General features: G+C 52.0%; 10 protein-coding genes across 10 annotated transcripts; 4 read left to right on the top strand and 6 right to left on the bottom strand.

The window, feature by feature from the left end:
* Window positions 1-1408: 1408 nt before the first annotated feature.
* On the bottom strand, window positions 1409-5042 carry BJX68DRAFT_229161 (uncharacterized protein). The gene is made up of 5 exons (XM_071038977.1): window positions 4163-5042; window positions 3258-4118; window positions 2519-3205; window positions 2081-2425; window positions 1409-1985 (listed from the first exon to the last, which is right to left on the bottom strand). The coding sequence occupies exons 1-5, from the start codon at window positions 4979-4981 to the stop codon at window positions 1722-1724; spliced, it is 2976 nt and encodes a 991-aa protein (XP_070903123.1). The 5' UTR covers window positions 4982-5042; the 3' UTR covers window positions 1409-1721.
* A 6-nt stretch (window positions 5043-5048) lies between these two features.
* On the bottom strand, window positions 5049-5948 carry BJX68DRAFT_229158 (uncharacterized protein). Its single transcript, XM_071038976.1, has 2 exons — window positions 5418-5948; window positions 5049-5357 (listed from the first exon to the last, which is right to left on the bottom strand). The coding sequence occupies exon 1, from the start codon at window positions 5756-5758 to the stop codon at window positions 5447-5449; it is 312 nt and encodes a 103-aa protein (XP_070903122.1). The 5' UTR covers window positions 5759-5948; the 3' UTR covers window positions 5049-5357; window positions 5418-5446.
* Window positions 5949-6699: 751 nt separating this feature from the next.
* Window positions 6700-7344, top strand: BJX68DRAFT_229157 (uncharacterized protein). Its single transcript, XM_071038975.1, has one exon. It carries the CDS (start codon window positions 6723-6725, stop codon window positions 7287-7289), a length of 567 nt encoding a protein of 188 aa, XP_070903121.1. The 5' UTR covers window positions 6700-6722; the 3' UTR covers window positions 7290-7344.
* Window positions 7345-7623: 279 nt separating this feature from the next.
* BJX68DRAFT_229154 (bZIP transcription factor) lies at window positions 7624-8909 on the bottom strand. The gene is made up of 5 exons (XM_071038974.1): window positions 8810-8909; window positions 8682-8748; window positions 8231-8623; window positions 7841-8170; window positions 7624-7773 (listed from the first exon to the last, which is right to left on the bottom strand). The coding sequence occupies exons 1-5, from the start codon at window positions 8850-8852 to the stop codon at window positions 7719-7721; spliced, it is 888 nt and encodes a 295-aa protein (XP_070903120.1). The 5' UTR covers window positions 8853-8909; the 3' UTR covers window positions 7624-7718.
* A 1419-nt stretch (window positions 8910-10328) lies between these two features.
* BJX68DRAFT_263151 (uncharacterized protein) lies at window positions 10329-11714 on the top strand (the record flags this gene model as incomplete). The annotated part of the gene is made up of 1 exon (XM_071044612.1): window positions 10329-11714. One exon carries the CDS (start codon window positions 10329-10331, stop codon window positions 11712-11714), a length of 1386 nt encoding a protein of 461 aa, XP_070903119.1.
* Window positions 11715-14050: 2336 nt separating this feature from the next.
* BJX68DRAFT_229149 (uncharacterized protein) lies at window positions 14051-14952 on the bottom strand. Its single transcript, XM_071038973.1, has one exon. It carries the CDS (start codon window positions 14866-14868, stop codon window positions 14341-14343), a length of 528 nt encoding a protein of 175 aa, XP_070903118.1. The 5' UTR covers window positions 14869-14952; the 3' UTR covers window positions 14051-14340.
* A 655-nt stretch (window positions 14953-15607) lies between these two features.
* BJX68DRAFT_263148 (DUF1115 domain protein) lies at window positions 15608-16558 on the bottom strand (the record flags this gene model as incomplete). Its single annotated transcript, XM_071044611.1, has 1 exon — window positions 15608-16558. The coding sequence occupies one exon, from the start codon at window positions 16556-16558 to the stop codon at window positions 15608-15610; it is 951 nt and encodes a 316-aa protein (XP_070903117.1).
* A 369-nt stretch (window positions 16559-16927) lies between these two features.
* Window positions 16928-18092, bottom strand: BJX68DRAFT_263147 (NAD(P)-binding protein; the record flags this gene model as incomplete). Its single annotated transcript, XM_071044610.1, has 4 exons — window positions 16928-17169; window positions 17254-17326; window positions 17402-17920; window positions 17979-18092. The coding sequence occupies 4 exons, from the start codon at window positions 18090-18092 to the stop codon at window positions 16928-16930; spliced, it is 948 nt and encodes a 315-aa protein (XP_070903116.1).
* Window positions 18093-20095: 2003 nt separating this feature from the next.
* Window positions 20096-21502, top strand: BJX68DRAFT_263146 (uncharacterized protein; the record flags this gene model as incomplete). The annotated part of the gene is made up of 7 exons (XM_071044609.1): window positions 20096-20174; window positions 20234-20277; window positions 20328-20456; window positions 20514-20622; window positions 20683-20914; window positions 20996-21338; window positions 21416-21502. The coding sequence occupies 7 exons, from the start codon at window positions 20096-20098 to the stop codon at window positions 21500-21502; spliced, it is 1023 nt and encodes a 340-aa protein (XP_070903115.1).
* A 381-nt stretch (window positions 21503-21883) lies between these two features.
* BJX68DRAFT_263145 (uncharacterized protein) lies at window positions 21884-24176 on the top strand (the record flags this gene model as incomplete). Its single annotated transcript, XM_071044608.1, has 6 exons — window positions 21884-21969; window positions 22037-22119; window positions 22199-22463; window positions 22570-22825; window positions 22925-23009; window positions 23854-24176. The coding sequence occupies 6 exons, from the start codon at window positions 21884-21886 to the stop codon at window positions 24174-24176; spliced, it is 1098 nt and encodes a 365-aa protein (XP_070903114.1).
* Between the last annotated feature and the right edge of the window lie 336 nt (window positions 24177-24512).

Genomic DNA, 24512 nt, shown 5'->3' with positions numbered 1-24512 from the left:
GTAGCTAGTTTCACAAACGGCCAGCTCTTGACCTTTGAGTTTGATCTCAGTTTACTGCCACCCAGCGACGAAAATATAAACTAATTTCATCGCTGCCGTCTATATGGCTGAGGAGGCGAGAGGTATGTGCAACCTTTCAGTGCCGAGGATCTGCCATTCCGAATGTAATTTCCTAACGACCATCAGTTAGGAACCATATCAATTTTCATGACACCTATGACTATACGCAGGAATTAGAGGCATGGCATGTCACAGAATTACCTTGTTACTCTGTCACCCCTCTTGCAATAGGTAAAGAACAGAGCAAGCAATAATACCCTTGGGATGGATTATCGATCCCAGAAACAGAGTTCGATCCCACGGCCCCGTGAAGTCTTAATCAGCCTTTACGGGTGTTAGTACTATTGGCTTGCAGACGTCTCTCGAGCTCTCGTTGGGCGTATACAACGGACGTCGCAGCACGCTTCCAGAGTCAGCGGTGTAAGGATATGCTGTGAGATGTAATGTGCAAGGAAGATATTATTAGCCAGCTCTGTCGATCCTTCTTATAGAGGGGGCGAGCATAACCTCCCCCTCAGCACTTAGTAACTACATCCGCGTACCTGGGATGATCTTAGCCCTGCCCTCTTTCACCTGTATCCCGCAGCAGGATCAGACAGAAGCCTTCCTGGCATTTCATGCAAGTGTTAGATTAGTTTGCACGAACGCTTCCAGAAACGTCCATTGCTCTGACCCTTGCTACATTTGTACTAGTCGACTTCGACTTGCGTGTAAACAGAGGTTGGGAGTTTCCCAATCAACAGGCTAGTTCAACCGCCGGGTGTGACTGGAAACAGAGGTAGAAAAGGTGCGCAGTTCGTTTTTAGTGGCTGCGTTGCTGGGAAACAGAAGAAATGAGACCGTGCACTCATTCATAAAAAGCAGAAAGTCCACGTAACCTTTGCTAAGGTACAGGAAGAGGACGCTGAAAATAGCCCAAATAATAGTTCCTGACAGTCGGGCACAGGAACAATGAGAATTTGTTTGGAGCTCAGGCCGTGTTCAAGAATTGCCCTACGATCAAAGTACCTCAAATACACACTGTAACCTCAGGCTGTAATGGAGCATCGACAGGCGTGAGGAGATTTGGTGGAGGTTATGAACTCAATAATCCTCCACTCACAGCAGGCACTGGGCTGGCGACTTCTTAAGCACAACGTGGCCCAGCCCAAAGACCAAATCTCCGCCGCCTAGGCCGGCACTGCATCTCCCACACTGCTCAGAGCTGACTACCCCGCCACCGCGGACCTAGGCTCCCATTGAGAATAGTCTATGTCTAAAAATTCGAGTAAAAAGCGTAAAGCATAGCCCATAGTACTATAATAGCCTTCATATATACTTGTAGACTGACTGTTCAGGAGTTGTTTCCTGAACGAAGAATGTGCTGTGGTACAGGGGGGCATTCTATATGTATAGGAAAAGTGTCATGATGATTGTTAGTGGTTATTGTTTTTCCACTCAAGTGTTATCTGAGACCTCCCTCCATTCCCCGACTCACCGTGTATCACAAAGTCTCCTTCCTACCGTGTAAAACTAAAAATAGGAAACGGAGACGAGAACGGCCAGGCCTCAACCCGCTGAAGAGCCCACGGCGTCATAACCAGGCCAGTCTTTCAATTATATAACCTCGCAACATCTTATCCACGAAAAGCATAGCCCACTAATATGTACAGCATGTGCTGTCACAACCTCCCCCTCGAAACCCAACTCAAAATCCTCCCCGCATTATACGCACCAAGCAAGACAAGGGCAACGACCACAACTGTGAGTGGCACAGCCGCCTGCCAGAAGAGGCCCTGGTCCCTCTCCATATCTCTGATATCGACTGTGTTCATGCCGAGGTAGCTCGAGACGAAGGATAGCGGAAGGAATATGGTTGACACGATGGTGAAGACGAGGATGGCCTTGCCGTGGTCTTCTTGGATTATGTCGACACGTTGGACGATCTATTCAATTGTTATTATTATGATATGTTATTTAGTTTGATGGGTTCGGGTATTTGGAGTGTTGGTTGGGTAGGAATAGGGGGAAGAAGTCATACCTGACGCTCTAAAGTATCAGCTCGCTTGCTCAGCTCCGTAAAGACGTCTTTCCGCTCCTGGAGATCTGCGTGTATATCCTGCAGGACAGCCCGCGCGGCCGCGTCGCTCAAAACGCCATCCTCAAATCCGGGAGAGTAGAGCAGATCGAAGTTAATATTCTCTGTTTCGTCCATATATAGGTCCTCGTCATCCTCGTCTGGTCGAAAACCTGCAGTGTCGGTGCGAAAATCCGTGATGAGTTTGAGCTGCTGGTCGATGTTTGTCATGATCGTCTCGAGCTCTTCGCGGAGGAGATTAATGTCTAGAAGGAGGTTCTTGCTTGGTCGGTTTCGGGCTTCGAGTTGCTATGCTATTCTTTAGTTGCTTACTTTGTAAAACAACCCAATAATCTCGGGGCAGGGTAATTGGGGCTAGACGGAGTAGAGTAGGAAACGAACCAGAGAAGTCGTATACGTCGCGTAAATCTCGCCAATGTCCAGCGCAGGCATCTCTCTGCATTTCGAATGGCCGCGTAAAACTGACTCGAGAGCAAGTGCGATAATCGTGCCAAGGCCCGGAGCGCTTACTCGTTCGTCGTCGGAGCGAAACGTCGCGCAGCATTCGTCTTGTGCGTCTGCGAGTTGCCGAAAGAACTGATCTATTGCGAAGTCTGTGCGGTAGGGGAGTGTAGTGATATTAATGTCGCCTCTGCCTTTGCAATCTTCGGTATCGGAATCGTTAGCCGAATCATCATCGGAGTCACTATCTGAATCGGCATCGGAGTCTGTCTCATCGGGATCGGATTTGACTGGCTTGCTTGGAGCGTCGGTTTCTTTTCGGGGCCTATTTGGGTCAACTGCAGGATCCTGCGTCGGCTCCTGTGGCGATGGTGAAGAGTTCATGGCTTCAGTTTTCAACTGTTGCTCAATACTGGCGACGAGTCGGGAAGCCTCGGCAGCCAAATCCACCAAAAGCACAACAAGCTGAACAAATGCATCGACTAACGAGCGCGGAATCGAGGGATTGTCCACCCCAGCGAGGCCTTCGCGTATACTCCGAATTTGGCGTAGAGCTGGCTCTAAAGGAATGGCTAGAACGTCTGTTTGGAACGTCACTAGCGTGTCGACGAGCCCGTATTGGAAGGTCTGTGCTGTCTGTTAGCAGTTGTAACATAGTTAACTGGAGAGAACGGACTACCTCGACGATTGCGTGGACGGCTGCCCACACCTTTCCCTTGACGATGCACTCGTAGCCTCTGTCGATGAACTCGTCCAGGATTTCGCTGATATAGCGAACGAAATCTAGTACAGGGTCCAAGATGTAAGCGCTCACTTTGTGCCTGGTTCGAAGAGCGTCAATTAGCTTGAGCACAGTGGGCTTTGTCTCCAGCCGGAGTTCATTATATAACCTTGTTATACGTTGGCCCGAGAGAAACAGTATATCGCGGTGTGTATGGGCTACCAAGGACTTCATTCTCTGCGTGGGAGTAGCGTCGTCTAACTCCTTGTCACCAAAGGGTTTCCCAACGGTCCATTTGAAGAAGGGCTGTTCCTTTTTCTGTGCTCCTTCATCTTCCTTCGTCTGAGATTGAGACTGGGCAGGTGGCGTCTGCGACTGGCCCTGCTCTTGCTCTCTCTTGTATTGAGCTGCCGCAGCCTTGAGAACAGACTCTGGCGGCCAGTAATATGGATCGATATACTGGTACGGGTGGTCGGTAGACTCGCGGCGCATAAAGCCATCGTTGGCCCGCAGAGCGGCCATTCGCCGCTGATGGTGCGCACGCACCTTTTCGTCCAGCTTTTTGAGGATCTCAGATACTTCTGCGGGATACCTCATCTCAGGCACAAACTCATCCGCTCGTGCCGGTTCCGAGTCAGTCTCTCGAGGAGCCGCGAGGATGGGCAGCGGTTCACTATCAGGATGTTGGTGCAAAAGCAATCGCCAGCAGCGGGCATCGACAGGGCTGCCATCTGTTTCAAGCTTGTAGACCCAGTTCCTTGTGTCGATACAGGCCTCTCGCACAGCACTCATGACGGATTGTACTCTGTATAAGAATTCCTGTACTGGTTAGTGTTGCAACTGCAAGGGAAAATGTCACCTACAAACCACACGCCGCACTTTCCTCGCTCGAGACAAAAGACAAAGCCTGAGGCCGTAGTGACCCGTATCGTCGGAGGAAACGGGTCTCGCCCGACAGTGCGTGTGATTATGGACGATGCCTGACTGTCGTAAAGTGGCGTTGGGGACCGTGTCGCAAGGAACTTATCCCCGATATTGAGAAGCCAAAGCTGAGGAACATGAATGACTTCTTTGACATGGCTGTATAACCGCCGCACCGCCTGCTGGTTCTCTCGGGCCATGGAGGAATCCAGGTGATAGGCAGACTGCACTAGCGGTTGAACCCAGTGTACTTTCGTACGGGATGTCGTGCGTTTCGGCGGACTCTGCGCCTCCTGCAACAGGAAGTATGGGACGGCGATGAAATTCACCATGACGTTCTCCTCGCTCCCCGGAAGTTTGATCTTGGTGGAGGCAGGGACTGGTCTGAATCGGCCACCACGAAACGCCAATTGCTCACAGAGGGCGACAAATCGGTCAAAGAACTTGGATATGGTCGTTTGTGTCTGCTGGTCGATTCCGTATGCTTCAAAGGCGCGTTTCAGAAATAACCCGAATTCCATCCTGTTGTTCGACAGGTGCATCCATCGCAATTGCTTTGGAGGATCAACTCTCGCTGTCGCTTCTAGAGGCTTTATTCCAAGAAGGCGCAGCTCGTCTTCGGAATAGTCCTCGGCCGTGGCTTCGACAGAGAAAAGAGCCTCCTTTGGTGCTCCTGGCGGATCGTCTGCAGGCACGACCAATTGGATTTTTGAGTCATCATTTCGATGCAAAAATCGTGGAATCAAGCTTTCTGTCGGCATCCTGCGTCTACTAGACGCATGCCTCGTCCTCCGGAAATTATGCAGAGAAGGAGAACTGCACGCACTGCACTGTTGTTGAGAAGACAGACGGTGTGCGGCTGAGAAAGCGGGGCCACTCTCTTACTGCCACGCCTTTCCTGTTCCTGCCACCGCCACCTCCCAGAGAGACAGGGGTCTACAACTTGTATGTACATTCATTCTCAGATTCTTGCTAATATATCACCTATATACCCAGTCCTTCCCCTTTGGAATCCTCTTTGCGGCAAGCGGCCGCTTAAATCGGTCATGGACCTTCAGCTCCGCAACCGCCAGCTTCGGCTCAATGGCGCCATGCGTGCCCCTCAATTGTCCTCCGCTGGCCTGCTGCGACTGCCTCGTATGCGCAAACAGCTCCTCTTGAAATTCCAGGCTAATCCACTTCTTGATGAGCACACAGTTTTCGTCGATCTATGTATTGTCCATCCGTCAGGTCACCGAGTCAATCACAGCACAAGTCCTCAAGTGCCTTCCTGAACTTAGTATAGGTAAACTAACCGGGTCATACTCCCACGGGAGATGATACGCGTCCAATGTCGCTGGCGACATGTGTTTCGTGTGGACTTTGATCCATGTGGGCTTGCGATATTGGTCGACCTTAGCCTTGTCGCCGTCCTCGTCTTCGCTGTGTCGGAGGGCTTCTTGTTGCGCGAGAACAGCTTGGATGTCCTCGTCGGTGTATCCGGCTTCCATAAACTCCTTTATGATGATGTCGCGGATAGGGTCTGTTTGTGTGGTCATGTTTGGATTCGTGGATAAGCTGGGATCGATGGTTTGTGTTTGATGTGGGGATGTGTTGGAGCTGAAAAGTGCGTGTCACAAAGGAGGGGTCGTGTGTGATCTTCTTGCACTAAAATTGATTGGGGGCTGGAATAGGTGAATTGCGGCCGCTTTTCTGGCACATTTAAGATGCCAAAAAAAAAAAAAGAAGGCGTAGTTCAGATATATGTCACCCTTACCGTAAATAGGAGACCAGTTTTTGGTATGTTATAAGACTCTTGTCGGCAGTAGGCTCATATATAAATTGCTGTTGAGAGGTGCTTTCTCTGCTATATATATTCTAGTAGTTGAGCTTCCAATCCTGCAAAATCCGTAATTGTATTCCAGAACTCCACGTAAGCCGTCACTACCCTCCCACCATCCCTGATGGATGCTCCATCTTCCCACTGTCGTCAAGGAGCACCGCCGTGTTTCAAATTTGTCAACAGCAAACAGTTTATCATCTAAACATCAAGAGGCTTAGCTTAGCTTAAGAACAAATAATATACTACCTATGGGATTAGCTACGCCAATCTACCAACTCTAATGCGGGTGATTCCACTGCATAGCCTGACTATTAGTTAGTACTTGACCCACTGCTATAATAGCAACCGCAAGGTTAGTGCAGCTTTATAACTGATGTTCTTGTTAGGGAGCCACATGTTACGGAGAATTAAGTTAAGGGTTAATCTTGGAATAGGTCCTTGGCAATGCTACTATGACTAATGGAGCATTTTGTCTGCCTTTTCTAACTTGCGATACTTTAGGTACAATTTAAGGGTTGATGTGCGATGTGGACCTAGTTGGTTTGTGTGTCTGAATGAAGGTCTAGTGGAGAAACCACTATTGGAGGCGGTGTCGCGGCAATATCCCAGGATACTGCCACTACACCGCCCTTAATGGGGGATTACTGCGGAGGGGCAGCCTAAAGCACAGCCAAAGAGAGATGGATATATCTTCGACTATATCTGTCAATCACCAGAATTTCTTACAGGCCATCGAACCTTTTTTTTTTTTTTTTAGAAATATCCTTCGGGCCGCCCCCAAGCACTCCATTCCCGCTACTGTAATCGATCTCAGGTCTAAGCATAGCAATGAGCCAGTTGCTACTGAATCTTCCATCGGAGATTCTCCTGTTCATCGCAACCTGCCTCGACACAGCTCGCGAGCGAATCGGCTACTCTACAAACTCCTCTCTCCCCACCTATACACCCACAATGCACGCACTCAAGTCAGCAGTGCGCTCCTCTGGGCCGCGAGCACCAACAACCCCGCCACAGCGCGTCTCTGCCTAGCCCACGGCAGCGACCCGAACACCGCCGAAGACGAAGACGACCCGCGGCCGCCACTGGGGATCGCGGCGCGGTACGGACACACGGAGCTCGTCGAGGTTCTCCTTGACGATCCGCGGACGCAAATCGAGCCGCGGCGAGGCGGGCTTCGCGTGGGCTGTTGTCAACGGGCACGCGGAGATTATCCGGCTGTTGCTTGCGACGGGGAAGGTGAATGTTAATGTGCGTTTTATGGGCGCGCAGACGCTGCTGTGTTATACGGCGCGGCGTGGGGACGAGGCGCGGGTGCGCATCTTGGGGGGGGTTCTCGGGGTGGATGTGAATCTTACCGATGGGGAGGGGATGAGTGCGCTGGGGCGCGTGGCGAAGAGCGGGTATGAAGGGACTGGGGGGCTTTGATGGGGGTTAAGGGGGTTGATTTGGAGATGAGAGATGTGCGTGGGCTGATGGCGTTGGCGCATACCATCCATTCCAAGGTAAGCGTCTCGTTCGGCTCTCGTTTTTTGGCTTTTGGTCGGGCTGTAGATTATTGACGCAGTTAAGCCGAGCTTACAAACCAAGAGACAATTTCATATTTTACTTTTCTCAAACGCTATCCAGAAACCTATCACAAGTCATACCCACACAACCTAACACCCGTGGGAAAGTCCCTAAAAGGCCCGCAACGCCTCCATAACAACAGGTCGCGGGATAACCGCGCCGTACCTATACCCGTCAGCTTCTTGCTCACCAACACCAACTCCAACCAATCACGAAAATAAAACGAACTCACCCATAACACTTGATATGATCCAACAACCTCTCCGCAACAGCCATGATCCTCTCCGGCTGCGCCCCCGCAACCGCCGCATTCTGGCAGAGACAAGCCCACACCTCGATCGGGGTCAGCTCGTCGCCCGTGGGGAGCTGCGCCGAGAGCTCGAGGAGTCGGTCGAGAGTCTTTCGGGAGATGCTCAATTGCTGGTCCTCCTCGTGCGAGTGGCCGGCGTCGGGGTAGAGTCGGAAGACGGAGGCTGTTAGCGTCAGGGCGTGGCCGTGGCCTGTGTGTGGTTCAGGGGATTTTAGTGCAGAGCGGACGTGGTCGAGGCAGGGCCCTTCGAGGCTGTGGCTTGTTAGTATGCGAGAATTCGAGGATCATAATGGGGCACGAGGAAGGGGAGACCAGAGAATAAAATTCATCGCAACAACGACATCGCCAGGATTCCTGAATGGTGATGGTGTGCGCTCGGGGCCGGATTCCAACAGCGATGGCGATGTTCCAGACGTACTCGAGGCCGGAGCCCCTACGATGAGTCGGCGGTTGTTGAGATGGTCGCGGTCGACGCCAACTGTAGCTGTTGTAGAAGCAGGCGACGACTGTCGAGAACCGAGCGCGAGGATCTCGGGTGGCACAGGCGGGAGCGTGATGTGGTTCGCATCAATGATATGGCGTAGCCAGTTGATCTCGGCGCTCAGTCGGCGGGTCTCGCCTTGCAGGTCAGTCCGGGTCGTGCGGAGGTTGACGACTTCGGTTTCGAGGGATTTGATGTATCCCTCTTTGCGCTGGCGGTAGTTTCTAGATCATGTTAGCTCAAAACTGGGTTGTACTTAGAGAAAAGTGGGACAGAAATTACTGCTGCGCTCTCCTCAGCTGCTCCTTCCGCCTGACATTCTGCGAGACGGATCCCTCGCTATCATCATCTATCGACACACTATCAGTATCGGACATCGTAGGCGATCGGCAGAAGAAAAGAGATCTCACCTTTCAACGACCACCGATTAGTAAACCCTTTAAGTTTGTTCATTTCAAGCTTGTCCGATTAGATGGTCGCGACAGAGGTGGCTGCAGAGGTAAGACAACCGCCGCCGCTCAGCTGAAAGTCGGAATCCTTTGCAGAATCAGGCGACTTAAGCGATGCATAATCACGGCTTTTCCGCTTCGAGGCATCGCGCGCTTATTTAGCTTTGGTATTCGGCTTCATCGGGAAATAAGTGATAGAGTTATCCTGTGGTATTCTGGGCAGAGGATGGAAGATTTGGGCTGGATTGGAAAAGGGTAATTTTCGATGAGCGCTTGGCAGGCTATACCTTGACTTGTTGGTGGCAGCAGCGATCTATCTCGCTGTCAAGTAAAACAAATCAATTCGTTGCTTATGCGCCGCTTTAGCTATTCTTCCTTGAATACACAACGCAGTCGACTAATTGCTACTGTATTGCTTATGGTGGCACACTGCCGCCCAACGACTGCTCAACGTCGACAATGCATCCCAGCGCTCATAGCAAACCAAGTAGCAATATGGCATTAGAAGTTATTGAGATTTCCAGCTGGCTTGTGGCAAGTTTGGAGTACTGCTGGTATCTTGTGACCTGCAGATACTTCCAATCACGTCCGTAGATAATACTTCTATAACAAAATTTATAGGTATACGCCCCGTTCATGGTATTATGTTGGACGCATGGTAATGAATAGTATCTTGTCTTTTGCTTCGCAGCAACTTGCTGTACCATAGCTTGCTGATTCTGTCAGTAACATCTGACCGAGGAAATAACTGTTTTCCATGATGTTCACAGGCTTAGGATCCTGCCAGAGAGTAGAGTCATGGACAATCTGAGACCTTTCGGGACAGCTCTATAGGGTTAAGTTCTTCCTTGGAGGATATATATCGAAATCCAGCCTACACGCTATGACACAAGCTACGCAATAGATACTGAAGTACTATTTGAGGAGCAGCAATTTGAACCCTGAGCGTTACCTACAGCGATCCGACTCATCAAGCAGCTCTCCCCTCCTGGAGTGAGAGGGCATTGCTGGTTGGTATAGCGCCGTCGCTTGGCTGTTGTTCTAGATGGAGGGAAGGAACTGTTGAACGATGGAGCAATGTTTCCTACGGTGACCCGTGTCAACCCCACCTGCGCGAGATCTGCCTTGGCTGACTTTGCAGGTGTGCAAGTGCTGCAGAAGCTGGTCTCTTGGCAGTATGTAGATATCTCGAGCCAGATTGGATTCTCTTACAGCGAAGAGCGTAAATGCCTTCCGACTACGGTGATAGTGAATGCTTCCCAACAAGGCAAAGGTGAAGCTGATGTGTGTCTGTCCCCTATATTATCTGCTGTTTTCCTGCTCTCTTCCTCTTCTCTCCTTTTCCTCTCCACACCATTTGGTTGTTTCGATTGCTAGTACCGTACTCGTCTACGCTGCGCTATATCGTACCCCATTGGTGTTTAGCTTCTGCTTCTTTCTTCCGTACCCTCTGTCTTCTTCTTTTTTGACCAGAATCGCAATGCCTTCACCAGCTGCCCTTTCTGGGGTGCGCCCTCCAGTGGATCCGAATTCGATCCTTGCCCAGGTTCACGCACGGCTAGTCTCGCGCTTGGCCTTGCAGCCTCGTGCCTCGACCCCCGCCAACCTCGATCCTCCGGCCCGCTCTTTCTTGCCATCCCAGCCCCGCCGGGAGCGCGTCCGCTACCTTCACACTCGTTACACCGCGCCAACTTCCCTTCTTTCTTTCAATCGCACCCCCGCTCCAACTGCTCGTCCCTCCTTCACTCGCGATGCCGTCCCCACTTACCGTCCTTCTTTCCTTCGCGACGCCATCGTCGAACAGCGACGCCTTGCCTCCAACAAGCCTGCTGCTCCAACTGGTGTCGTTCGCAAGAACAAGCCAGGGAAGAGCGTTCGCTTTGCGGAGGAAGTCACCGTCCGCCCTGTCACCCGTTGGATCAACGAACCCGTCAAGCACGTTCATTTTGCCCCCATGGTGGAAGTTATCCCTGTCACTCGTTGGATCAACGCCTCCACCAAGAGCGTCTCCTTCAGCTCTCTCAAGACCGTGATCCCCATCACTCGTTGGATTGATCGCCGAGAGCACGTCTCTCGAATCCCCGTTCTCCGCACCGGGTTTCGAGCCACACATGCGTTGTCGAACGCACAAATCGACACAACTCGCAAGGTCTCTGCTAGCAGGGCCAAGCCTGTTAAACACGTTCATTTCGGTGAGACCACCACTCACACGGTCACTCGTTGGATCGAACCTGCCGTACACGTTTCACGTCTACCCCTCCGTACCAGGAACTATCGCCTTACAGGCTGGTCAGTCATTCCCTTCTCCAAGCCCGACAGGTCCGGCGAAGAGGCCCGATACGTTGCCTCTTGGAGCTTCCGCTCCTACGCAACGTTGCCCAGACACGCTCCTAAGCCTGGAAACCATGAACATGCCCCGGCTCATTCAGAGTCTCGGCTGGTATCAGGGCCAGACATCTTGAATGAGCTCCCAACATGGTCTTCCAGCACTGGCTTCACACGCGGGAGGCAATTCGGCAGCGGGGATACTCCATGCTATAATCATGGACTCCCAACTGCCTATTGGCTAAAGCCCTCCCATGACCCTCGTTTTCGTTCGACCAGTAGCCGGGGCGCCAGCCACCACACCGACACTACCGTGCTTCTTCCCTCCTTCGAACGACGCCGAAACCTGATTACAACACCGACGACGATACCAATTACGACCTTCAAGGTTTACCAAACTCTACTGGATTCGGACTCGGACACAGCCCACGCCTGTCGACACTCGACACCGCCGCCGCCGGCTCACCGACCAACTACCACCGGACTTCCGAATCACTTGTTGGGCTCTGAGGGTGAATCTCCTTTCCTTGTACCCAGCTAGTCATTGAAAATACTGACACTTCGGCGGATGGTTGTTGGCAACATCCCCACTCGACAACTGACCGATTACTATACGCATCAAGTGGAGGGCGATGGGGGTGAGTCTTCTTCCATGTCCCTAGCTATCTGTTCAACGAACTGACACTTCACGAGAGGGTTGGTAGGAATAACGCCTGTCGACAACTGACCGAGACCGACCGACGACGCCGCCGCCGAACTATCGACTACTAATCAATATAACTGAAGGGCGACGGGGGTAAGTATCTTTATTCTGTATATTCTGGGTGTGACTGGATCTCGGCTGACATTCTCCAGTTGAATGTCAATAGCTTCAGAAATGTTTGCAGTTTTCTACATTCGGGAAATTGAGCCATGGGTCAACAGGCAGGCTGCCACTCGAGCCAAGCCTGACATCAATCTTGAATCACTCGCCACACCACCCATCAGCCCACTGGATGACGCCGGACCACATAACCACTCCTCCCCAGCATATTCTTCTTTAATAGTTCACCATAACCCGATCACCGCCATCTTATTTATCGGAAATCCTAAACAAATCCTCTTCGCAAATCTCAAACCCAACTCAAAACAAAAATGTCCAACCCGCAATCCACCCAAAAAACAGACCCCTACTCGCCCAGCCTGCAACCCATCGGCGAACCCCCGCGGCACTCGTACCAATACCCGTCTGGCGACGTGACATCCGAAACACAAGACCAGCCACACTTCCTGAACCTGACAGAGCCGCACGTCGGACAGAGCAACGAGTTTACACATTACGGGCAGGGCCAGGCAAAGTTCGAGAATATGGGCACCCAGGCGGATTATGCGTGTGGGTTCTCGACTGGGAGCTGGTATAAAGAGGGAATTGGAATGGAGAGCGGGGCTATTCGGGGGCAGAAGCCTGGGGAGAAGACGGGGGAGGACACTGGGGAAAGGAGCGAGGGAGTGACTGATGACTTTTGAGATTTGGGGCCGGAGAAATTTACTTGGATACCTGCTTTTGGTTTGGTTTCTGGAGTTTAACGTGGATATGCTCGAGTTGTTTTTGCATTTTCTTTTTACCGTGTTGCGTGAGAGACGAGAGCGTATAGCTAATCCTTGATCCTCGCTGAGAAGGTCGCAGCGAAGGTTGTCTGAGGTTGTGGAATCCCTTTGAGAATCGTTATCAGGTCTTCTTTACTGTACGGATATGTCATCTTACTCTTCATTTACTTTCTCAATTCCATGATTCTCACCTGTCGATGGTACTGAGCTAAATGCTGGGCCTTGACCGAATAATCACTCTGGCCACAGCTCAGCTTGTTTCGATTCCTGATGTTAAAGTTTTGTAACTGATGTTTCCATCCTATGCCCTCAAAATATCCCAACTTCTGGTTGGAGGGATGCCAGACTACACGCAGAGCTTGGACGTCAGAATAAAGTCCGCTGATCTTAACGTTGATAAGCATGCCAAACCAACCTTAACGAAGCTTAGGCCTCAGCCCGCAATCAGGGCCCAGGTATACATCACGGCCCGTGTCCCACCCCATTTGAATGTTCAATACCCCTCCTCCTGTCACTTTCTGTCGGAGTACCTTCGACCAGTAGTGTGATAGAGGATATAAAGAGACTAGACTACCTGGCAGTGAATAAAACTATCCCTAGAATAACAAAGATGCCAATAAGGGTTCTGTTGGTGATGGAGAGGTTCAAGAGCCATTAAAGGTTCTTACGCGGGTTGTTGGAGTCTTGGTCCTTCGCTCCTTCCCTACCAGGAGGCAGTGAATCCTCGTTCTTTTTGCTAGTGGTGGCCAAAATGCCTTACTACAAGCAGGCAGTGCACGTCGGAACAAACTCCGCTGATGAGAGTTGATACTAGGTAAGACTGACCTTGACGGAGCTTAGGCATCACGACCCGTGCTCACTTGCGCCTAACACTCCAAGACGTTCCAATGTCAGATACCCCTTGTTTTGTTGATCTTCGCCCAAAACCTATGTACTCGACAAGCCTGCCATGGATTTCCAGTCGCTCAGTTCAGAGATCCTCTTCAATATTGCAGCTATCCTCGCCTCGGAGCACATGCCAAGTCTGCATGCCTTCTCCAATTCTGCTGCGAGATTGCCAACGCGCATCGCTTCCGCGGCATACACTTTTACGTTCGTTTCGCTGACAAGTTGGTTGGCGACCTTGCAAACTGGGAGCATGTTCTCGCTCGGCACAATGCGATTCGCGCGGTTCGGCGGGTAAGCTTTGATACAGACCCTGGCTTCGATGGCGATGGCCTTGTGGGACAAGACCTCGGCTCAGACACTTACCCCTGTCTGAGCGGGTCCTGCTTTGACGAAGAGGACGAATGGACAGCCATGCAGGGGCCGTGGCGTTTCGTCGACGATAGACCTGCTGACTACGACGCAAGGGACAGAGCGTGGGAGCCAATGGCGCGGTTTCTTAGACAGCCTACGGAAGTATACGCCGAGTCTGCTTGATACTATTCTGAGTCGATGACGGCGCACACTTTTACATATGGGATGCAGCTAACCAAGACCCAAAATGTATTCATAACACATGCTTACTCGCAAGACACCTTGAGAAACTTTTAGGCGGCCAACCTCCCATATCGCTTGAGCCCCCATCCTCAAGCCATTCACTCCGGGCTCGTCGTATGCAAGAGCTCCTGTTCAACCTCCTCCTGAGTCCTGGAATCTCGGTTAATTCCAACATCGCCGACATCGTAGGGGTCAACGGCCGTGTCACCCTGCATGTCTTGATGCAGTTTACGCGGTCTATCCCGCGGATTCATCGTCTGCTTTGTGTCAGTTTGCTTAATCAGACACAGTTCGCGAAAGCTTGCGCCACCCTCTATGATACTCGCAAGCGAACTCACCTGCGAAGTCTCATTCCCCAACCCACTAAGCGACTGAAACTGGTCACGGGTAAGATGCTGCTGCGGCGGACCAGACGACACATTAAACGGCTCCTCAACCTGATCCCACGAACCCCGCTCTTGCTGCTCCTCATTTTGACCCTGATTCACTCCCTGGTCGCCGAAATCCTGGCCCAGGTCTTCTCCATACTGATCCGCCGCAAGCCCTCGATCCGCGCGGTTTGAGCGATTGAAACCCCACATTTGGTCTAGTAACCCCTGCTTGTCTTGGTTTTGGCGGCGGGACATTTTCGGGATGGATTTGTTTGTGGTTCGAATTGGAAGACTAGACGATGAGGGCACTGGGTATCTAGCTGGAAGTCAGTTTTCGTTGGGGTGGTTCTGATGATTCTTATAGCTTTCTGTTTCTTCCTTTGCCATCACTCCACTTGTCACATGTTACGTATTGTGGCGGTGATCCAAAGCTGATGTCAAGGCGCGTGGTTGGTCGGGAGTAAGTGGGTGGGAAGCTTCGACCCGCCGCTGCTCGATCCTTGGGTCGGATGTTGGCTACAGCATATAGCCCGCTTGGCTTTAAGGTGACCGACGAATTCATAGAGCTATAGATGAAGGCCTTTTAAGATCCTACCAAGTTTTAGTGATTCCGATCTACTTCCAACCAGCATTATTTGCGGCGCTTTTTTTTTTTTTTTTCCACCAGTCGCAAAGTCCACGCACCCGCAGAGCAAATGGACGGAGAAGTAGCAGGAGAGAAAACCTGCCATGCCATTAGCTCAATAACCTTAGCTGAACCTCGCATTCTGCCAGGATTCTCAGGGCTATATAAAACATGTATTGAGACTGCGTACTCTGACTCACACAGGACATTCGCAGCCCCGAGTCTGACAAGAGCCGAACATGGCCGCTACTACACCCAGAAGCTGCCAGGTTCCTGCTCCAATCCATCAAAGATTGCGGCTTACAATGATGGTATAGGTTCCAATAACCAGAGCCTAACAGCCTTAAAGGAACAGTCAAAAATATCCATCTAAAAGATAACCCTCTCAAACGCCTCCTCCAACCCCTTCCCCTTCAGCCACGCCTCAAGCGCCTGCATATCGCCCCGATTCGCCCTCTGCCCCCCGCGTTCCCCCAGCGAGTCCGTAATCTCCTCCATGCCGCCAAACACCCTGCTCACCCTTTCCGTCTCACGATACCGCTCACTAACCTTCTTCTGGTGGCTCGGTATATCGCCCCACGAGTGCGTCTTGATGAAACTCATGTACGCATCGATGTCCCGCGACGTCCCCTCGAGGCACAGCACGCCCGGTTTCCCGGCCAGGACGAAGCCGGTTAGGGAGTAGTCCGGTGCGTGCGTTACCATGTCTGTGCGTTTTTCGCGGGTTGACAGGGAGGGGAAGTAGAACCACACGCGGACTAGGGGGTCGGTGCTGGTGGATCTGGGGTTGGAGGAGGATGTGTGTTGTTGTTGTTCTTCCTGGTGCTGTTTCTGGTCTTGGAGGAATCGCGCCCCCGCTTCGCGGATGTACTCGAGTGCGTCGAAGATGTCGTCTGTTGGCATCGAGGCCGATAGCTTCGAGACTTCGGCTTTGGACATCCAGGATGGTTGGCGGAGGGTGTAGCTGAGTGGTGGTGGACTGTCTATTGTCTCTGTCTCTGGCTCTGAAGCCGGGCAGTAGAGTGGGATGTAAACGTTGACTTGGATCGTTTTCTCGCCCTCCACGATCGGAACGTGTACAGCGAGATCTATACTCGATGGGATCCCAGATGGGGCTATACTCGATGGGATCCCAGATGGGGCAGCGCTTTCAAACCCTGTATCTGGACTTTCGCACCAATCGCGGAGCTTCTCAATGCATTCTTGACTGGAAGTGGAGATGTCGAGTTCGCCTGGCGCGGGGAACATTGCTGTCAACAGGTCGATTGTTGACAGTTGGGACTCCATGAGGTCTGGAGGTAGTATTTGTTTTTGTGACATTTTTTTTTGGCGGTGCTTATGTACAGCGTAATTTTCTATATGGGTTGAGGAGTTGAGATGGATGTCAATCTCGATTCTTGGTGATTTGTTGGTTGTGGGGAAAAACTCCGCTATCGGAGCCTCGGAAAAGCAAATCATCCTGTCGCTTGGATGTGAAGGGCTCTACACTCCTCCAAGATACATTAATGTGATCTTTTTATAGGATAAAAGGCCTGAGGGCAAAGTGAAAATTACGAAATAAGGGAAATGGGGCACTGGTACCAATCTGAGGCCTCGTGGTTGATCCGGTCTTCCCAGCCCTAACTCGCAATATATATCGACACCTCATCACCACCATGACGAACCTCAGAAACGCATGCAAACAAACCATCAAACATGCTCCATCTCCTGTCCCATCTTCAACATCTCGTCAATAGTCACAAACGTCAAGTTGGAAAAATACTTGTCACGCTGCCTCAGCACCTTCTCCCGCGGACAAGCCGTCGCACCACTAACCTCCCACTGCTCGATCTGAGCGAGTTCCAGCGGGTCGGTCGAGGGGTCTTTCTCGCCCGCGGCAACGGCGGCGTTGATTTCTTCGGTGGACCGGTGGGTTCGTGTAAAGGCGCGGCCTGGTAGTGGTTAGTGGGTGTTTGATGCAGGAAGAGGAAGGCGCCGGGGAGGGAAAGGGAAAGGGAAAGGGAAAGGGGACGTACCGTAGAACTTCTCTAATTTCTCGGCGGCTTCGTTCATTGTGTACCATTCGCTGGATACGTAGGTTACGGGTTCCTATACCAAGTCAGCAATGGTCCTGAGCAGAAGACATGAAGAAAACACAGTAAAGAAGAAAATCATGGAACCCACCCACTCCTCAACCCCCAAGAGCACCGCAACAGCCCTGCCCACATCCCTCCCAAACGTGCAACTCTGCACCACATCCCCCCCGCCCCGAACCGTATACGTCCACTTCTCCAAATCAAACGGAAACTCGCCCGGAAGCAGCTTCATGTACGATTTCCCCGCGGGGATGAAATACTCCATGAACCAGCCGAGGTTGAAAAGCGTCCACTGGAGGTCCCCCTTTGGGATGGATCGCAGGTACTCGCGCAGCGGGCCGCGGGTTTTGGTGTAGAAGCGCGGGATCGTCGGGAAGGACTCGATGTCGCCGGCCCATTCGGAGGGGATGAAGCGTTTGCAGGTGGCTGAGGCGAGGCAGGCGTTTACGAGGGCTTTGTGCGGTTCGAGGAAGTCTGAGTGGTCGCAGCGGATGGTGGAGATTAGGGCTGTGGCTTTTGTGGTGTTAAGGATTTGGAGGATGGAGGGGAGGGTGTAGTCTGTTGTGTGGACCGTGGTGTCGGGGAGGGTTGGAGGTGGCGGGGAGGTCTGTGTTGGATGGTTCGTTAATAGGAAGGTTAGGGCTATAGTTGGACAAGGAACAGACATTGCGGGTGAGCAGTGCAACGCTGTAGCGAGGATCTTTGACGAGTTCCTCGTGGATGTAGCGACCTAGATCGCCGGTTCCGCCGGCCAAGGCGATGACTTGACGTTCTGCCATCGTAGAAGCTAGATAGTGGTGCCAAAGGGAGCAGGGTGTGTGAGAGGATGACAAGAAGCTGACCACCGGCGGGCATATATGCCCAATCTATGGGGTTGAGAACAGGACGAGGTTGCCGGCAACCACACTAGTACACAGCCAGAGGAGACCCCGCGCTTGGAACATGGCATGCATAGTGGGAACTCGTGATCTGTGCTCTGGGCCCGGAGGTAGATCTGGCAGGTGTCTTAGCGCAATCCATAATAGGGGTTCCTACCACAATAGGACGGGAGTACTACCCGATTACGGTTTAGATAATTGCCTGCTTTAGGTTAGTCTCCATGACAATATTAAACCAAATGTAATAAAACACATTTTTAACCTAGGAGACTGTGCATGAAAAGGTTCATGTCCGTATTATCAGGAATAGAGCTGTATCTATAGGCAGTAAGCTAGACAGAAAGTAAATCTATTAAGAAGTGGTAATAGGAATATGACGTACAAGTATTCCCCGCAGTCATTCTGCAGGCTTCCGACAACCCCGCGTGGAGCCACGTAACGGAGGATATCTCAATGGTTGTACCACACAAGGTCAGCTCTGTCCTACACTTCGGCTCCCCACGAACCACATTTGCTTTTTCCTCCAGTCACGAATAGCGGGGATGAAGTTACTTAGGTTTAACCATGAGCTAGAATTGAGCGGGTTGAGTGAGCACGACCAGCAGCACAACTTGCTAGTTGAATCTTTTGTACTGTTTCCCACGTTTAGAAGTACCAAGAGTAGTCCCTCGAGAGTTAATAGGCTTGACGTGGTTATAAACTGTATAGAAATCTGGGATCATTGAGCTTCTTGTAGCGTCTACTCTACAACCTACGCTAAAATGAATCAGAACCACAATGAGAGAGTCTGGAGCAATGCACTCCCACTGCAAGCAGGCCAGGGCCAACTTGGCCTACCGCTATTTGGCGAGATGGACATTCCCGGGTCCCCGGGTATCGCACACTCACTATCGTACCCAAGTTGTGAAACCGGCGGGCAGGAAATGCGGGAACTGGCTCGCGCTTTGCTTACCGTGACTCGGACACTTAGAATGCTGGCCTGGCCATATGTGCCAGCTTTGAGAAATGTCAAGCATATATTTGGAATTCGAGTTTTGACTAACACCGCGTGGACCTTTCTCGACCGTAGCCCGGAGTATACGTGTGTTATCTCCGAAGATCGGGTTCTACGTCGAGGCACGGCATCTCCCATATGAATGGTACAGTATATGCATTATTCGCACTGTACCAGTCATTGGCAACCAGTTGCTCACACGAGTGTTGTTGTCGAACGCTGAAGCCTATGGTCATCAGGACCAGCCGGGTATTAGCGGAGGCAGGTCAGGCAATTTGAGACTGGATATTAGGGATGACAATCCAGCTTTTCAAAGACCGGTATGAGAACTAGGATCTGCTCCAACCTACCCCATGCCGAGACATGGCAAACAAGGATCTTTCGGTTGAAGAGGGACGATTCATTTAGCTCAATCGGCTGTTGGTCCCAAGATGGGAAACGCCTAGGAAAGATCAATCGGGCTCATTGAATTTGCCTGCGAAGAACGAAGAACCGTCATGAATACGTGCGCTTTTTGCTCGAAACAAAGCCATGGAGCTGTGGCCGAGAGGTCTCTATAATATGACGATATCGGTCGCACCCCTGTGCTCGTCAAGGTACGATCTCGATCGGAGGCCATAGCACTCTGGTGTAGCTCGACTATCGGCTGATCCCTCCGTGCTACGCTGCTGAGTTGCGCTTTCGAGGTCATGTGGGGGAGTGCGTAATCTGAACACACCAACTTGTTGCCCCAGATAGGAAGGACTAGGTGTAACTTGTACAGGGGGACCATGGCTTTGTTGTGGCTTATATATCTGTCCGTCTCGTCTGGCCAAGTTCTAGTGCACACCAGCTGGCTTGGCTCTCTTACGTTGCAGCTGCTGTTACCCGTTATCCTACTCGCCGTGAGAGTTACTGTACCTTGGGCACAATGGGTCATTCAGAAAGCAATCTTCTCGAGTATCTTCGCTCGAAGACACAGGTTGACCTGGATACCTTTGACGTCACACGTACGAGCATTACTCACCTATCTATTCGCAGCTAGTATTCCCCCTGACCATTAGTACAGTATCCAAGGAATTCGGCAAATGTGTCGACTGCACATCTAACCAGGTATAATCCCACCCCATTTTATGTACCTAGCTATACTAACAAGACCCCAGTATGAATACTACACCGAGCTCGCAAAACCCACCCGGAAGGACATACTCCTCAAGGCCATAGAGGCTGCGAACAAGCTGCGGGACCAATTCCCCGAAGTCACCTTTGAGGAGTTGGCCGTAGAGATAGGGGTATGATGAGTCTCATCTTCTATTACCCACGGAGCCCTAACGCAGGTCGGAGCTTAGGCAGTCTACCTTGCTCTAGCAATGCTCCCCGATATCTCCGGAAACCTCCATATAATGGCGAATCCGAACTTCTCCTACTCGACGAAAAAGATCGTCGATACGGGGAAAAGTACTCACATGTCCCCCATGATATTGTCTATGTATCCTCAGGTTGACTGCTAGCAAATAGGGCTTCATAGACTGTCGAAAATCGCGGACCCATCCTTTGACGGTTCCCGCCTGGTGATGAAGGTGGCAGCGACATGGGAGGGACTCCAAGCATGCCGCGAGCTCCGCAACCTGGGCATCAAGACACTAGGAACCACCCTCTTTTCGATGGAGCAGGCCGTTTTGGCTGGCGAGGCGGGCTGCGTATCCATATCCCCGTTTGTGCGCGAGCTTAGGGAGCTGGTTGATCCGAGGTGAGAATCATCAATACTTACACAGCCCCGCCTTCTGACTGCGTATGATGTGATATCCGCTAACGCCGACGGTCTTTACAGCTTCGTGGACCCCAACCCGCAACTCGGCCTGAGCGTCCAAGCACAGAAATGGTACGAGGCAGAAGGGGTTCCGACAAAGGTCAAGGCGTGTGCTACACGGGGCCTCGACGAGCTTTTGATCTTGGCGGGGGTTGATGCGCAGACTCTGATTCCGGATGACCTGCGAGGTCTTCAGTCGACGACTCGGTCAATGGCTGAGGTGGCTGCCATGTCGCTTTTCAAGGCCACGGCTGATACCGGGATGGCGAAGATGTCGTATCCTTCGTATATTGATAACGAGGAGAAGTATAGAATGGACTTTGGGTATGCGGATGAGGGGAATGCGCAGAGGAAGCTCGCACAGGTAAGAAAAGTACTTCCCCGAAGAGAGGATGATTCTCCGGAATCCAGGTCTCGCAGCTGACAGGCGCATGAGCACAGGCCATCAACATTTTCAGCGACTTTCAGGCCAAAGCGGAGGAGGTGGTCCGGAATGCAAGGGCGGAGCAGGAGCGCACGCGGGGCTAAAGGTTTTCTGCATGCTCCATCTTTGGCCATTTCTCCTCTTGTTCGTCGGTGTTATTTTGCCCAGAGCCTGTCAAATCACATCGTTTCCATCCCTGCGCCGACTAGCAACCTAACTGGTGGACCAAGGGTTGTAGTGGTTATACAAGGCTTGTTTATTTGCATTACTGGTGCCGTAGGATTCGCTTCACAATTCCCGGTTTGGACAAGAGCGTTTCACAGCGTACCTAGTAGATCCAGCTACCTAGTGACCGGGGATTGCCTGCGCCAGCCGGACTCGCTCATCGTGGCTATATACATGGGGGTCAGCCTGGGATCAGTCAGATGTAGTATCACACACACTACGCTCATTCCTTCCTTCCACACGGACCACAGTGCGTCACGATGAAGCCGCAATACATCCTGACCGCCCTAGGGTCCAGTCCCCAACTCAGACATCCTGACCGACCGGCTCGATCGCTCTTCACATTGTATGACTGTGCCCTGTATCATTTTGCCTCTGGCCGTCACGTTGTGAACTAAAAATGCGTACGATAGCGGCGACTCGTACACGACAACGAGATTTAATGTCACTTCAACCCAGCCATCACTAGATAATCCCATGGGCAATCCCCCTCTCGGTATGTCGCCCCGTAAAATTTGAACTCGACCTTGTCTTCCGGCCCAACGCACGGATCTAACACCGCACCGCAAATACAGGACAGGGCACCGCGTCAGACTCGATCAACTGGGTCGGATACGCAGCGACGGCGTTTAACCACACTCCCCTGCTGAGCTACAATTTCGCCGTCTGGGATGCCACCGTCAACAACTCCCTCGCCCCAGGTGCCCACGAGGATCTTGTCGCCCAGGTTTCGGCTGGTTTCGAACCACTCTACTGCCTCTCGAGTTCGGTCCATCCGGCGTCTGATCCGGTCTGGGAATCGGATTTGGCGGTGTTTGTGCTGTGGTTTGGGATTAATGAGTAAGATCCATTGTCTTTTTCCTTGAATGTCCCACATCTTCTCTCCCTCTCCTGCTCTGTCTCTTGGCTTTCGATACCCCAACTAACGAAACCAACACACTCAAAGCGTGCTCCAGCTCTACCAAGAGCCGGACTTCTTGCACAAAATCAGGCTCGTCATCGACAGCTACTTGGACCAACTCACCAAGCTCGAGGCCTGCGGCGCCCGGTACATCTTCCTTATCAACGCCCCACCGACGCATCGGACCCCAAAGTTCCTCGCGAGCGAGAAGAGGCAAAGAGAGCAATATAGACATGGTCTCACCGAATTTAACCTCCAATTGGAGACCGCGGCCTCGCGGTGGGCGAGTGAGCATGTTGAGGTATGTTGAGTCGAGTGCCCAGGAGATGCTGGGCTTGGTTGGGTTGCATTGATGAAGCACACAGAAAAAAACATGCTCACATGGGGTGAATCATGATAGTCCACCCTTGCCCTCTACGATTCGTGGACGTTTATGACAGGGGTCCTGGACCACCCCGCAGAGTACGAGTTTCCGGATATTACCTGTATCGGGGAAGGCTGTATCTGGTGGGATGATTTCCATCCACGCTCTGCGTTCCATAGGATCTTAGCTCGGGATATCGCGGACCGTGTTCATATTGCTTTTGCCGGGGGAGTTTAGTTGTATTTTGGCCGGGGTATAGGGCGGCTGCTGGAAAGGCCGCCGGCGGGTGGTTTCTCGGACGTGTAGTGTTGCTCTCACTTTCTACGTCTATGGTATAACTGCCCGCAATTCACTGATGAATGATGAGATTGGTGCATCCCGCGGTGATTAGGTGTCCACGACACCGTGAATGATTTGTGCCAAGGGTAAGGGCCAGAAAATGTCAAGTGTATGTGTATGTGTATGCGTCACCAGCTATGCCGCCATCATTCCAAGGCAGACTCAGGCTCAGTCCCATTATCCCTTGTAATCCTAAACCCCCGTCGCAATTCTCGCCGTGCAAACAAATCCGCCGACGCACTTGCAGGAGGGAAGCCGCAGGCGCCGCGCATTGACGCGCTGAACAGTGGCTGGTGAACCGGCGTAGTGACGATCTGCCCAGCCGTTGTCAGATTTTTCTTATACTCCATGTTATCCCGCGGGTGGCGCTTACCCTCGGGGTTGCCGAGGAAGCAGCCGGTTAATGTTAGGCGGATGGATGGCCTTGGACGGTGCCGTACGGCGCTGGGAAGGAAAGGAGAATGGAGTGGATGCGGTGCGGTGCGCATCACGGCATGTGTGGTTGATCCAGAGGAGAATACATTCCGCATCGACAGGCACCGCTCCTGGGACGGTATCGAGCCGCGAATGGGCTGCGCTGGGACTATGATAGTAGCGGGTACGGCACGTCTGAGATCTGGCGGCAGCTCGGGTGGTCATTGACGCCCGATCCCATCGAAGACCGAGCCAAGGCATCCTCTCCCTCCCACCGATGGACCAAGGGACACCTTATACACCCCCAGACTCACCATACAACGGCGCCCACGAATGGCCCTTCCTCGGAACCCTCCCAGCATCCGATACGCACCCCATCGGCTCAAGCACCCCGGTTCCAATCCCCGCGATAAAACCCTCCCTGCTCGCTGAGCGCGCCGCCCTCGACAACACGCACGCGACACACGTGCACCTATTCCAACATACACTTCGAGGGGGGATGTGGTGCTGCTCTTGGAGGGAACGGTGGGCATGAAGGATGCGGAGATTGAGAGATTAGGGAAAGAGGGAAAAGAGTGGGAGCCAGGGCAGAGGGAGCAGGTTTTCATGGGTATTGACGCTAGTGGTTATCTGGTCACTTTGGGTCACAGTAAACGCTGCTGCACGTTGAATCATTTTTCCAAAAGATGGTACATCAACAAATCTCACGAGGGATTGCATGATAGCTGCCAGTAGGCATAGTCCAGATCAATAACAAAACAATGCAAGATATAGACCTTGGCCACAATTCCCTGCTCAAGCCTATCAAATTGCATGGCGGTCAAGGTGATGATGATACCCAGACTTTAATTCATCCTTACAACGCTTCCAG

This window comes from Aspergillus pseudodeflectus (assembly GCF_044049435.1).
Source record: "Aspergillus pseudodeflectus strain CBS 756.74 chromosome Unknown BJX68scaffold_6, whole genome shotgun sequence".
Taxonomy (NCBI): Eukaryota; Fungi; Ascomycota; class Eurotiomycetes; order Eurotiales; family Aspergillaceae; genus Aspergillus; species Aspergillus pseudodeflectus.
The sequence above is the reverse complement of the archived record's forward strand: the minus strand, read 5'-3'. Positions and strand labels throughout refer to the sequence as shown.

What these genes read in the sequence shown, in the direction of transcription:
- BJX68DRAFT_229161 (XM_071038977.1), bottom strand. Translation starts at nt 4,981, where the DNA reads ATGCCGACAGAAAGCTTGATTCCACGATTTTTGCATCGAAATGATGAC. An exon ending in CCGTCCACGCAATCGTCGAG is followed by an intron (nt 3,206 to 3,257) that starts GTAGTCCGTTCT and finishes CAGACAGCACAG; the next exon opens with ACCTTCCAATACGGGCTCGT. An exon ending in CTGATACTTTAGAGCGTCAG is followed by an intron (nt 1,986 to 2,080) that starts GTATGACTTCTT and finishes ACAATTGAATAG; the next exon opens with ATCGTCCAACGTGTCGACAT.
- BJX68DRAFT_229158 (XM_071038976.1), bottom strand. Translation starts at nt 5,758, where the DNA reads ATGACCACACAAACAGACCCTATCCGCGACATCATCATAAAGGAGTTT.
- BJX68DRAFT_229157 (XM_071038975.1), top strand. Translation starts at nt 6,723, where the DNA reads ATGGATATATCTTCGACTATATCTGTCAATCACCAGAATTTCTTACAG.
- BJX68DRAFT_229154 (XM_071038974.1), bottom strand. Translation starts at nt 8,852, where the DNA reads ATGAACAAACTTAAAGGGTTTACTAATCGGTGGTCGTTGAAAG. An exon ending in TAATCGGTGGTCGTTGAAAG is followed by an intron (nt 8,749 to 8,809) that starts GTGAGATCTCTT and finishes GTGTGTCGATAG; the next exon opens with ATGATGATAGCGAGGGATCC. An exon ending in CAGCTGAGGAGAGCGCAGCA is followed by an intron (nt 8,624 to 8,681) that starts GTAATTTCTGTC and finishes AACATGATCTAG; the next exon opens with AAACTACCGCCAGCGCAAAG.
- BJX68DRAFT_229149 (XM_071038973.1), bottom strand. Translation starts at nt 14,868, where the DNA reads ATGTCCCGCCGCCAAAACCAAGACAAGCAGGGGTTACTAGACCAAATG.